The sequence below is a fragment of the Atractosteus spatula genome, chromosome 14 (assembly GCF_055471065.1).
Source record: "Atractosteus spatula isolate fAtrSpa1 chromosome 14, fAtrSpa1.hap1, whole genome shotgun sequence".
Classification (NCBI taxonomy): Eukaryota; Metazoa; Chordata; class Actinopteri; order Semionotiformes; family Lepisosteidae; genus Atractosteus; species Atractosteus spatula.
Genome location: NC_142719.1, coordinates 35122655 through 35133928, shown reverse-complemented (window position 1 = coordinate 35133928; position 11274 = coordinate 35122655). Strand labels below are relative to the sequence as shown.

The following is an 11274-nucleotide window of genomic DNA, read 5'->3' as shown; positions in this document are numbered from 1 at the left end:
AATACTGGGAGGTCCTGCAGGATCGCTACATGCAATGAGCTACCACCACTATTCAACAGCGGCACTTAGAGTTCTAATACAAAATTGCAATCAAGCGCTTAAAAAGTGTGTAATACTGTAAATATTGAAATAGAAAAGCAGGCACAGGCTTCTGTTCGTGGAACAGAAACACAAATTGAAGGGAAGGAAATAAAGGCAAGCGCACTTTGCAGTTAACAGCTCTTAGAAACAACAACAGTGAGCGCATTTTAACTTCAAAATACCATACTGTATATTCACTGAGAAGGAAATCAACGAAAGACAAAAATCCTTAATTCACAACGAATCGCACATAAACTTAATAATACAGTTAAACCCAATTAAAATTACACCACAACTGCCTTAGAACTTTTGAGCCTAATTTCGTCATACTTATTTTAATGAAGGGTACACATTTACTACGTGCCACTTACATACGTGCATGCTGTATAATCCTTCAGCTTCAAGAGAAAATGTACAGTATCACATTTTCTGACTCAAAACTCAGTGCGTGAGAACAATTTGCTCCATAAATAGCACGGATTTGTAATGAGTAGGCGTACAACATGATCTTGTCCTACACCTTTTAAAAGTTAAATTGTCGTAATACCAAAACGTTATATTTTGATGCTGCTTTTATATTTATAATACTATTAATTTGCTAATGGAACTCACGGCTCTGTGAAACAAATTCATTCTCAAAACAATAATAATAATAATAATAATAATAATAATAATAATAATAATAGTGTAAGCTTAGGTCCTGTTATTGTTGTTTTATTCAGTTAAGCAGTTTTAAATGAGCTAAATAGTTTTGAGTTATGTAGAATTATCTATTTCAATTTGTAGCTAGATTAACGTTAATATAACTTCCTGTGTTTCCTGATTGGTTACGGGAAGAACGTGATTGGGAAATAGGATCGAGAGATCAGGAAGAGAGAGAGTGAGAAGGCGGTAGGTGATCAGCAACGAACTGTAAAAAAGAATATCCATCTCCTTCTAGTTCCCATTCATACAGTCAGAGTGTATAACCACCATCTCATGAACCCTACAGTTACAACAGAATACAATTCAATATTAGTTCAATTACATTTAAATTATATATTTAATAAGCACAGCGCTCACCTCTTGGTTAAGAGCTGTGTCCTCATTAGAGTCTCTCTCCTTTTGCATATGCGGGAGCGTTTGCGTAACAAGACTAACGATACTTTGACTACAGGGTCTGGTGCTCTTGGAATCACTCTTTCTCGAGTCAGTGGTCAAACACACCTCGTAATTGTACATGTGCTGCAGCGTTCCGGTTGCACCAACATCTGCGTAAGAAGGTGGATAATACGCAGTTGGAAAAACGGGAAGATTCCGGTTGGATTTATACAGGATGAGAGACTGTCTCCATTTGTAGATCCTTATTGATATCAAAATTATGACGGAGACAATAAAAAGAAAGGAGACAATAGCTAAAGACATAACTAAATAAAAAGTCAGGTTGTCGTTGTAATCCTTGTCCTGTGTGAAGTCTCCGAATTCCGAGAGCACTTCAGGGAAGCTGTCCGCCACCGCCACGTTCACATTCACTGTCGCTGAACGAGAGGGCTGCCCGTTGTCCTCCACTACAACAACAAGCCTCTGTTTCACAGCGTCTTTATCAGTGACCTGACGTAAAGTTCTTATTTCTCCGTTCTGTAATCCCACTTCAAACAGCGCCCTGTCTGTGGCTTTCAGCAGTTTATATGAGAGCCAGGCGTTCTGCCCAGAATCAGCATCAACAGCTACAACTTTAGTGACAAGATAGCCAGCATCTGCTGAACGAGGCACCATTTCAGCCACCAGAGAGCCATCAGTGTGGACTGGGTAGAGGACCTGTGGAACGTTGTCGTTCTGATCCTTAATGAAGATAATTACATCCACAGTACTACTCATTGGCGGAGAACCTCCATCCTGCGCTTTGACTTGAAATTGTAACTCTTTAATTCTCTCATAATCAAAAGAGCGCACCGCATGAATGGAGCCGCTCTCCGAATTCACTGAAAAATATGACGAGACCGAAATTCCACTAATTATTGTGTCCTGCAGGAAGTATGAGATATGAGCATTAGGCCCGGAGTCCGCGTCCACAGCTTTAATTGAAAATATAGATACCCCGGGTGAGTTGTTTTCCATAATATGTGCACTGTATATTTTTTTCTCGAATACAGGAGCATTATCGTTAACATCCGATATTCTGAGAGTCAGGGTTTTGTTACTAGAAAAAGGAGGCGACCCCCCGTCTATTGCAATAATCGTAATATTATACTCTGAGATTTTTTCACGATCCAAGACCTGATTTGTGACCAAACTAAAAAAATTAGAAGACGACGACTTAATTTGAAAAGGTTCATTCTCGCTAATAGAACATCGAAGCTCTCCGTTTTTTCCTGAATCAAAGTCTTTGATATTTAGCATTGCTATGACAGTGTCAGGCAAAGAATCTTCCGGGATAGGGCTGGAAAATGACATTAGCGTTATCACAGGAACATTGTCGTTCACGTCTAGAATTTCAATTAACACTTTACTGGAGTCTGTTAAGCCTCCTTCGTCTCTTGCCTGCACATTTATTTCGTAATGTTTAGATTTCTCGAAATCTAGCTTCCCATACACTTTCACCTCACCAGTAATGGGATTTAACTCAAACAGTTCAGAAGCACTATCCTTTTTTTGAGAAACTATGTAAGTCACTTCTCCGTTAGTTCCATAATCAGCATCAGACGCACTGACCTTCAACACCACTGTACCGATCTCTGCGTTTTCCTTCACGCCTGCTTTGTAAATAGCCTGACTGAAAACAGGGGCATTATCATTTGCGTCTAATACAAATATATTTATCTGAACTGTACCAGACTTCTGAGGGCTTCCGCCATCTACTGCAGTTAAGACTAGTTTGTGCTCTCTTTGTTTTTCTCTATCTAGAGCAGTCTGTAGCATCATTTCTGTGTATTTGCTGCCGTCAGAGCGAGAGTGCAGCTTTAATACAAAATGATTAGTAGGTTTAAGTGAGTAACTCTGGAGAGAATTTAGTCCTACATCAGGGTCGACTGCGCTGTCTAATAAGAAACGCGTTCCGGGAGAAGACGACTCGCTTATTTCCAAATTAATTTCTTTGTTTGGAAAAACGGGAGGATTGTCATTAATATCTAGTATTTCCACATTAATACGGTACAACTCCATTGGGTTTTCAAAGATAATCTGAAAATTTAATGTACATGGAGACGTACTACCACATAATTCTTCCCTATCAATTCTGTCTTTCACTATCAGTGTCCCTCTGTCAGTATTCAGCCCAATATACTCACGGCTATCTTCGGTAAAGATCCGAGCTCTACCCGATTTTAATCGTTTAATATCCAGTCCCAAGTCCTGTATGATATTCCCCACAAAGGAACCTTTCGTCATCTCTTCTGGTATAGAATATTGAACCTGCCCGTATGAAGCTTGTATCGCACACGCAAAAAACATAAGTATCTGTAATCTCCATTCCGATATCCATGCTATTTTTCCGATAGCGGTTTGAAAGTAAAGTAATTCCATGCCTTTCCTCTATTAATTCGGATGCAAAAAAAATTAAATCCACGCTGAGTGGCCCTTGTATTGCCTGTTACAATTTAAATAAAATTAGTAAAATATTGTTCTCCTGGAAGGTGGCGAATTTCTGGTTAGCAGCTCCTCTTTTGTATTCTAAGCGCAGACAACGGTTAGCTTCCCTTTCTGTGTATGCTTTACTGTGCTCTGTTAGGGAGGGCCGAGGGAAGAATATCCTCATATTGATCAACAGCGGCACTTGGAGCTCCGAGGGAAAATTGCAATGCGTTTCTCAATGTTATACTGGAAATATTGCAATTAATGTACAAATGCGTAACAGAACAGCAACTCTTAGACACACAGTATGACTATTAGTCATATAATAATAAAATGATTATTAATCATCATCTTTGTATCGCACGATATACGCGAATACATTGTAAGGAATACAGGGAAATCAAGAGGGAATCAGAAGTTAAGTTATTTTTTAACTTAATTAAATCGCAGGTAAAGATTGCTCCTGCCTCTCCCTGTCACAGTGGAACACGGGGTGTACCCAGTACCTACCTACTGTACAAATGCTTTTTGTAAAAAATACGTTTTGTAGGTTTTCTTTGTATTTTTACTACTTTTGTTTGGCTCTGTTGACAAACACATTACGCATACAACCAGGCTCACAGATCATTCACCTAATGATCGGATACAGTGTACACTCCCACATGCAAATAAAAACACTGGGAATCTATAACAAGAAGCTGCTCTCCCTAGAGCTCACCTGGACCTGGGTATCCTCGTCAGGGTCTTTCTCCTTCTGTGCGTGAGGTATTGTTTGAGTTCCGGCAGGATCAGGATTTAAGATCTCCGGCTCTGGCCAATGACTCTGGCTACACGGTCTGATATATTTGTAATCACTCTTTCTAGAGTCAGTCGTCATGCACACTTCATAATTATACACGCGCTGTAAGGTTCCTGTAGCTCCAGCGTCTGCATAACGGGGAGGGTAAAAGGCACTTGGAATAACAGGGAGATTTACGCTGGACTGGTAAAACAGTCTCCTTTGCCTCCATCTATAAAAAGTCACAGCCAGAATTAGTATTATTGAGGCGATGAAAAGAAAGGAAACTACGGCGAGAGACAAGACTAAATAAAAAGTCAGGTTGTCATTGTAATCCTTGTCCTGTGAGAAGTCACTGAATTCCGAGAGCACTTCAGGGAAGCTGTCCGCCACCGCCACATTCACATTCACTGTAGCTGAACGAGAGGGCTGCCCGTTGTCCTCCACTACAACAACAACCCTCTGTTTCACAGCGTCTTTATCAGTAACCTGACGTAAAGTTCTTATTTCTCCGTTCTGTAATCCCACTTCAAACAGCGCCCTGTCTGTCGCTTTCAGCAGTTTATATGAGAGCCAGGCATTTTGTCCAGAGTCAGCATCAACAGCTACAACTTTAGTGACAAGATAGCCAACATCTGCTGAACGAGGCACCATTTCTGCCACCAGAGAGCCATCAGTGTGCACTGGGTAGAGGACCTGTGGAGAGTTGTCGTTCTGGTCTTGAACAACTATTTGAACAGTCACGTTGCTGCTAAGTGGTGGAGAGCCTCCGTCCTGAGCTCTAACATTAATGTCAAAGGTTTTGATTTGTTCGTAATCTAAGGAGCGCACTACATGAACAACTCCACTGTCAGCGCTGACTGATATATATGAAGAAACAGGCGCCCCGTTAATTTTTGTTTCTTCGAGAACATAAGAAATTTTAGCGTTTTGATTCCAGTCAGCGTCTCTGGCTTTCAAGGTGAATATAGAGATGCCTGGTGTATTATTTTCCGTGATATGTGCCATAAATGAGCTCTTTTCAAAAACCGGTGCATTGTCATTAACATCTGATATTTTTAACGTAATTGTCAGGTTGCTGGAGTGAAAGGGAACCCCATCATCCTTTGCAACAATTGTAATATTATATTCGGGATCTTTTTCGCGGTCTAAAGTATTTTCAGTTACTAAGCTATAGAAACCATTTGAAGACGATGTGATCTTAAAGGGAACGTCTTCGTTGATGGAACATGTGACATGTCCATTATTTTCCGAATCAGGGTCCTGAACATTGATCATAGCAATAACGGTTCCGGGCGGCGCGTCTTCTTGTATTGAACCTGACATCGACATGAGATTTATGACAGGACTATTATCATTTACATCAATAACGCTGACGATTATCTTACTAGAATCAGAAAGACCCCCGTTATCTTTTGCCTGTATATCAATTTGATACAGTTTAGCCTTTTCATAATCAATTTCACCAGTTATCACTACCTCACCGGTGTTTCTATCGATTTCAAAAAAATCCGTCACACCGTCTACAATGTTAGAAATTGAATATGTCACAAGCCCGTTAAAACCTTTATCTGCATCTGATGCACTCACTGTAGTCAGTAGTGTGCCTTTTAAAGCATTCTCTATAACAGTTGTCTTATATACTGCCTGACTAAAAACAGGTGCATTGTCATTGACATCCAGGACAGTAACATGTATTTGAACAGTGCCAGACATGTGAGGGTCCCCACCGTCCATGGCTGTTAGTAATAAAGACAATTCGTCTTGCTTTTCGCGGTCGAGAGCTTTCTGCAGCACCATTTCCACATTTTTACTGCCACCGGGCTGATTTTGTAATTTTAGGTGAAAATGATCGGTTGGTTTTAGCGAGTAACTTTGAAGACTATTAACGCCAACGTCTGGGTCCATGGCTCTTTCGAGCACGAATCTAGCGCCTGTTAAAGCAGACTCACTTATTTCCAGCCTCACTTCGTTTTTTGGAAAAGCAGGAGCATTGTCATTTACATCTGTAATTTCTACTGTAATGCGATAGAATTCCATAGGATTTTCAAGAATGATCTGGAATTGTAAAGAGCACGGTGAAGTCTTTCCACAAAGCTGCTCCCTGTCTATTCTCTCTTTTATGAGAAGTATCCCTTTCTCCTTATTTAGCTCAATGAAATCGTTGCTGTCAGCGGTATATATACGAGCTTTACCGGTTTTCAGTCTTTTTAGATCTAATCCCAAATCTTGGGCAATATTACCTACAAGCGATCCTTTTGTCATTTCCTCCGGTATAGAGTATCTCACCTCCCCGCACACGGCTGCGGTAAAAAGGACAAACAGACAGAACTGTACTTGCCATATCATTGTTCTTTCCCAGATGCTCCTGGCGATCTGAAAGCACGCAAAACCGTTACTGTCCAACACCGTGTGTATTATTTAGGTTTGACTGAAAGGACCGGGAGATATTTTCGCAGGAGTTTCTCTTGATAAAGAAACAGAGGTTAGAATCCACGGTTTCTGTTTTGTAATCCAAGCAGTGCGCACTGAGAGGTGGTCTGTCTCCTACACGCAGAGATTGAATGGGAGGTCCTGCTGGAAAACAGCTAGCAAAATATCATCCCATTGATCAACAGCGGCACTTTGAGTTCAAGTAGAGAACTCCAAGCAATTTCTTTCCACACACCTACCTACTGTACAGTATGTATAACATGTGCATCTTATATCTATAGACAAGTGAGCATCTCCTGCTTTACTGTAATACCAGAGAGGGACATTTTAGTATTTTTCTTTGATGCATACGATTGCTATTATCACCATTACTATTACGCACAATAAGCAATTGAATTGATATATATATATTACACCACCTTCAATATAAATGAATTGTCCTTACTCCTTTATTTCAATGCTAAAATATCTGAGATGAGAAACACGGCATAACGGAGAGAGACATTTTCTAAACTATTTTTTCACTCTTTAAAAACAAAAAATAAATGCACCCCCTATACTTGCAATGTAAAACACATGAAACATACAGTGTAACACCACAGCATTGTTAATTGGAGTAAAAGATATGTTTTTGCACAACCTGATGAAAATGAACGTTTTAAAGATTCTAGAACTGCGGACTCACCTCCTGTGATGAGTCCTGCAGCACAATCTCTGGACCAGTGGCATCAGCGTTTACAATACTTTGACTAACCGGTCTGATATATTTGTATTCGCTTTTCCCAGAGTCTGTTGTCAAACACACCTCGTAATTATACACGCGCTGTAGAGTTCCCGTAGCGCCAACGTCTGCGTAATGAGGAGGATAATATGCGCTTGGAATAACTGGGAAATGTCCGTTGGAATCAGAGAAAAAATGAGATTGTCTCCATTTGTAGAACTTCACTGAGAGAATAACTACAAGTGACGAAATAAAAAGAAAAGAAACTACAGCCAAAGACACAACTAAATAAAAAGTCAGGTTGTCATTGTAATCCTTATCACTTGAGAAATCTCCGAATTCCGAGAGCACTTCAGGGAAGCTGTCCGCCACCGCCACGTTCACATTCACTGTAGCTGAACGAGAGGGCTGCCCGTTGTCCTCCACTACAACAACAAGCCTCTGTTTCACAGCGTCTTTATCAGTAACCTGACGTAAAGTTCTTATTTCTCCGTTCTGTAATCCCACTTCAAACAGCGTCCTGTCTGTGGCTTTCTGCAGTTTATATGAGAGCCAAGCGTTTTGCCCAGAGTCAGCATCAACAGCTACAACTTTAGTGACAAGAAAGCCAGAGTCTGCTGAACGAGGCACCATTTCAGCCACTAGAGAGCCATCAGTGTGCACTGGGTAGAGGACCTGTGGAGAGTTGTCGTTCTGATCTTGCACGAAAATGCTAACTGTCACGTTGCTGCTGAGAGGTGGAGACCCTCCGTCCTGGGCTCTCACGCGAAGATCAAAGCTTTTGAGTTGTTCATAGTCAAAAGAGCGCACTGCATGGATGACTCCGCTGTCAGGGCTGACGGATATATATGAAGAAACAGGTTCTCCGTTAATCTTTGTTTCTTCAAGAATATAAGAAATACGAGCATTCTGGTTCCAATCAGCGTCGTACGATTTCAAAGTTAGAATAGACAGGCCTGGTGTGTTATTTTCTGTTATAGATGTTATAAATGAGCTTTTCTCAAAAACGGGAGCATTATCGTTAATGTCTAATATTTTCAGTGTTAAGGTTATATTGCTTGACAGAGGAGGCACACCTTCATCCGTTGCAATAATAGTAATATTATATTCTGAGTTTGTTTCTCGGTCCAAGATTTTATCAGTCACCAAGTTATAAAAGGTGTTTGAAGATAATGTGATCTTAAACGGAATGTTTTCGTTAATAATACAATGGACGATTCCGTTAGTCCCAGAGTCTTGGTCTTGAATATTGAGCATTGCTATAACAGTGCCAGGCAACGCATTTTCAGGTACTGCATTCGAAAAAGACATGAGGGTAATCTCCGGAGAGTTGTCGTTTACGTCGACAACTTCGAGTAGTATTTTACTTGAATCCGTAAGACTGCCGTCGTCTTTTGCTTGGATGTTTATCTGATAATATTTAGATTTTTCAAAATCTATTTGCCCAGTCACTTTTACTTCCCCACTATGCGGGTCAATTTGGAATAATTTATCTATTCCATCTGCCACGTGTGACATTGAGTATGTGACTATACCATTTGAACCTTCATCAATATCGGTGGCACTCACTGTTGTCACCAACGTGCCTTTCACTGCATTCTCAACGACAACCGCTTTGTAAACTGCCTGTGTAAAAACAGGAGCGTTGTCATTGGCATCAAGCACAGTTATGTGAATTTTAAGCGTGCCAGACATTTGCGGATCCCCACCATCTACAGCTGTTAATAATAAAGTGATTTTGTCTTGCCTTTCTCTGTCTAACGGCTTATTAAGCACCATTTCTACTTGTTTACTGTCATCCGGCTGTGAATGTAATTGTAAAACGAAATTATCGGTGGGTTTTAGCATATAGTTTTGCAGTGTGTTAACACCCACATCAGGATCCACAGCGCTCTCTAGGACAAATTTTGCTCCTGGCTGAGCAGACTCGCTGATTTGTAATGAAATCTCTTCTCTGGTGAAGGAAGGAGCATTATCATTAACATCGGTAATTTCAATGGTGACACGATATAATTCCATTGGATTTTCCAAAATAATCTGAAACGCCAGAGTGCAAAGGGATGTTTTTGCGCACAGCTGCTCTCTGTCTAGTCTTTCTTTTATAACCAGTACTCCCCTCTCTATATTCAGCCCTATGTACTCGCGGTTGTCTCTGGTAAATAAACGAGCCCTCCCCGATTTCAGCCTTTTGAGATCTAATCCCAAATCTTGCACAACATTACCGACAAACGACCCCTTTGCCATTTCTTCTGCTATAGAGTACTGTACTTGCCCCACTGCTGACTCTACGGAAAACAGACACAAAATAAAGAAGTGTACTTGCCATTTCATTACTGTGCTTGACATTCTCCGGTCGATTTGATAACAGACAAATCCTTTTGTTTTTTAATCGTAGATCGAACTATGTAAACCGTGGTAGAAAAAAAAAAGAAACTCCGCTATGATAATTGCACAACCATTCCAATATCTCCACAAAAAGGCAAGGTTTTGTATCCGCCGTTTCTGCTTTGTAATCCCAGACCTGAGCTCATACAGTATATCGCTGCCTTTATCCCTGACTCGCAGAAATATGGGAGGTCCTGAAAACCGTCTAAACCTTCTAGCAAAAAAGAAAAACCCACCATACTGATCAACAGCGGCACTTCGAGTTAAAACTATGAACTGCAAAACCCATTAATATAAAAGCATACAGTAACTTTTGCAGTTCAGAAACAAATTTGCTGACATGTACACAGATTACTATTCAAATACTCGCGAAATCGTGACGTTTGAATGCTCTGCGCAATTTCACATTCTAAAGAGATGGATTTGAAAGCTTGTTTATGGTTTTAAATTTTTTAACAGGAGATAATGAATGATATAATAATTAAGAAATTAATATAAAACAAGGGTTTTCTTAAAAATATATATTTGGCCGGAGTGGTGATCGTAGTAACAACAACAACAACAACAATACTACTACTACTACGAATCACTCAAGATGATAATCCAGTCATTTTCTAAGATTGCTTTAACTAGTATAGCGTTACATGGGTTAGCCAAGCACAAGTAATAATGGGCGCAAAGCAGGATGTACCCTGGATGGTTTGTCAATCCATCGCAGGACACGCACATCAGGACCAATTTTACAGAAGTGATTTAACCTACCAGCATGTACTGTATTTGAACTGTGGGAGGAAATCGGAGCACCCAAAGGAAACCCATGTAAACACGGGGAGAACATACAAACTACACACAGATTGCATCCCACGTTTTGAACTCAGGGCCCCAGAACTGCAAGCAATGATACTCACGACGTCCGGTGCCGCCACAATACTTCTATTAATACTACACATCTTATCTAAAAGACCTACAGGTATCATTTACAAAGTACCGTATTATTTTATTTATTACATCCCCTCATTCTCCATTTTTGTTTTTAATTTAATAATAGTTTAAATTTTTTCAAATTTTGTTTTAACCACCCTAGACAATAATAATATTCAGACATTCCTTATGTTAAATATACAATGCCTGAACCATGCATTGGGTAAACAGTTCTAGAAAATACACCGCGAGAAAGAGATAATGTGGGAATACTGGAAAATTGCTACTTAATACTGGCATTTGAATTCACATGCATACAGTACTAGAATCTCTGCCACAAAAAAAAAAACCCACAAAAAAAGAAAAAAACCTCCAATACACAATCAATGTTCAACATAAATACATA

General features: G+C 40.0%; 3 protein-coding genes across 4 annotated transcripts in view; all 3 read right to left on the bottom strand.

Moving 5' to 3' along the window:
- Positions 1-11274, bottom strand: part of LOC148821226 (protocadherin gamma-C5-like) — a 173175-nt gene that overhangs the window by 60941 nt on the left and 100960 nt on the right. The window contains exon 1 of one of the 2 annotated variants that reach the window (XM_088932529.1): positions 4349-6935. The exons of the other annotated variant lie outside the window; for it this stretch is intronic. Coding sequence (XP_088788655.1) covers positions 4349-6757 — 2409 coding nt within the window. The 5' untranslated portion in view covers positions 6758-6935. Of the gene's footprint in view, positions 1-4348; positions 6936-11274 lie in introns of those variants that run through there. 2 annotated transcript variants of the gene reach the window in all.
- LOC148821246 (protocadherin gamma-A7-like) lies at positions 1111-3510 on the bottom strand. Its single transcript, XM_088932356.1, has 2 exons — positions 3218-3510; positions 1111-1930 (listed from the first exon to the last, which is right to left on the bottom strand). The coding sequence occupies exons 1-2, from the start codon at positions 3508-3510 to the stop codon at positions 1111-1113; spliced, it is 1113 nt and encodes a 370-aa protein (XP_088788482.1).
- Positions 7509-10897, bottom strand: LOC148821245 (protocadherin gamma-A8-like). The gene is made up of 4 exons (XM_088932354.1): positions 10813-10897; positions 9569-9847; positions 9490-9492; positions 7509-8278 (listed from the first exon to the last, which is right to left on the bottom strand). The coding sequence occupies exons 1-4, from the start codon at positions 10895-10897 to the stop codon at positions 7509-7511; spliced, it is 1137 nt and encodes a 378-aa protein (XP_088788480.1).

What these genes read in the sequence shown, in the direction of transcription:
- LOC148821246 (XM_088932356.1), bottom strand. Translation starts at nt 3,510, where the DNA reads ATGTTTTTTGCGTGTGCGATACAAGCTTCATACGGGCAGGTTCAATAT. An exon ending in ATCTTTGAAAACCCAATGGA is followed by an intron (nt 1,931 to 3,217) that starts GTTGTACCGTAT and finishes GCCAATGAGTAG; the next exon opens with TACTGTGGATGTAATTATCT.
- LOC148821245 (XM_088932354.1), bottom strand. Translation starts at nt 10,897, where the DNA reads ATGTGTAGTATTAATAGAAGTATTGTGGCGGCACCGGACGTCGTGAGT. An exon ending in TGGGGCCCTGAGTTCAAAAC is followed by an intron (nt 9,848 to 10,812) that starts GTGGGATGCAAT and finishes TGTTTTCCGTAG; the next exon opens with AGTCAGCAGTGGGGCAAGTA.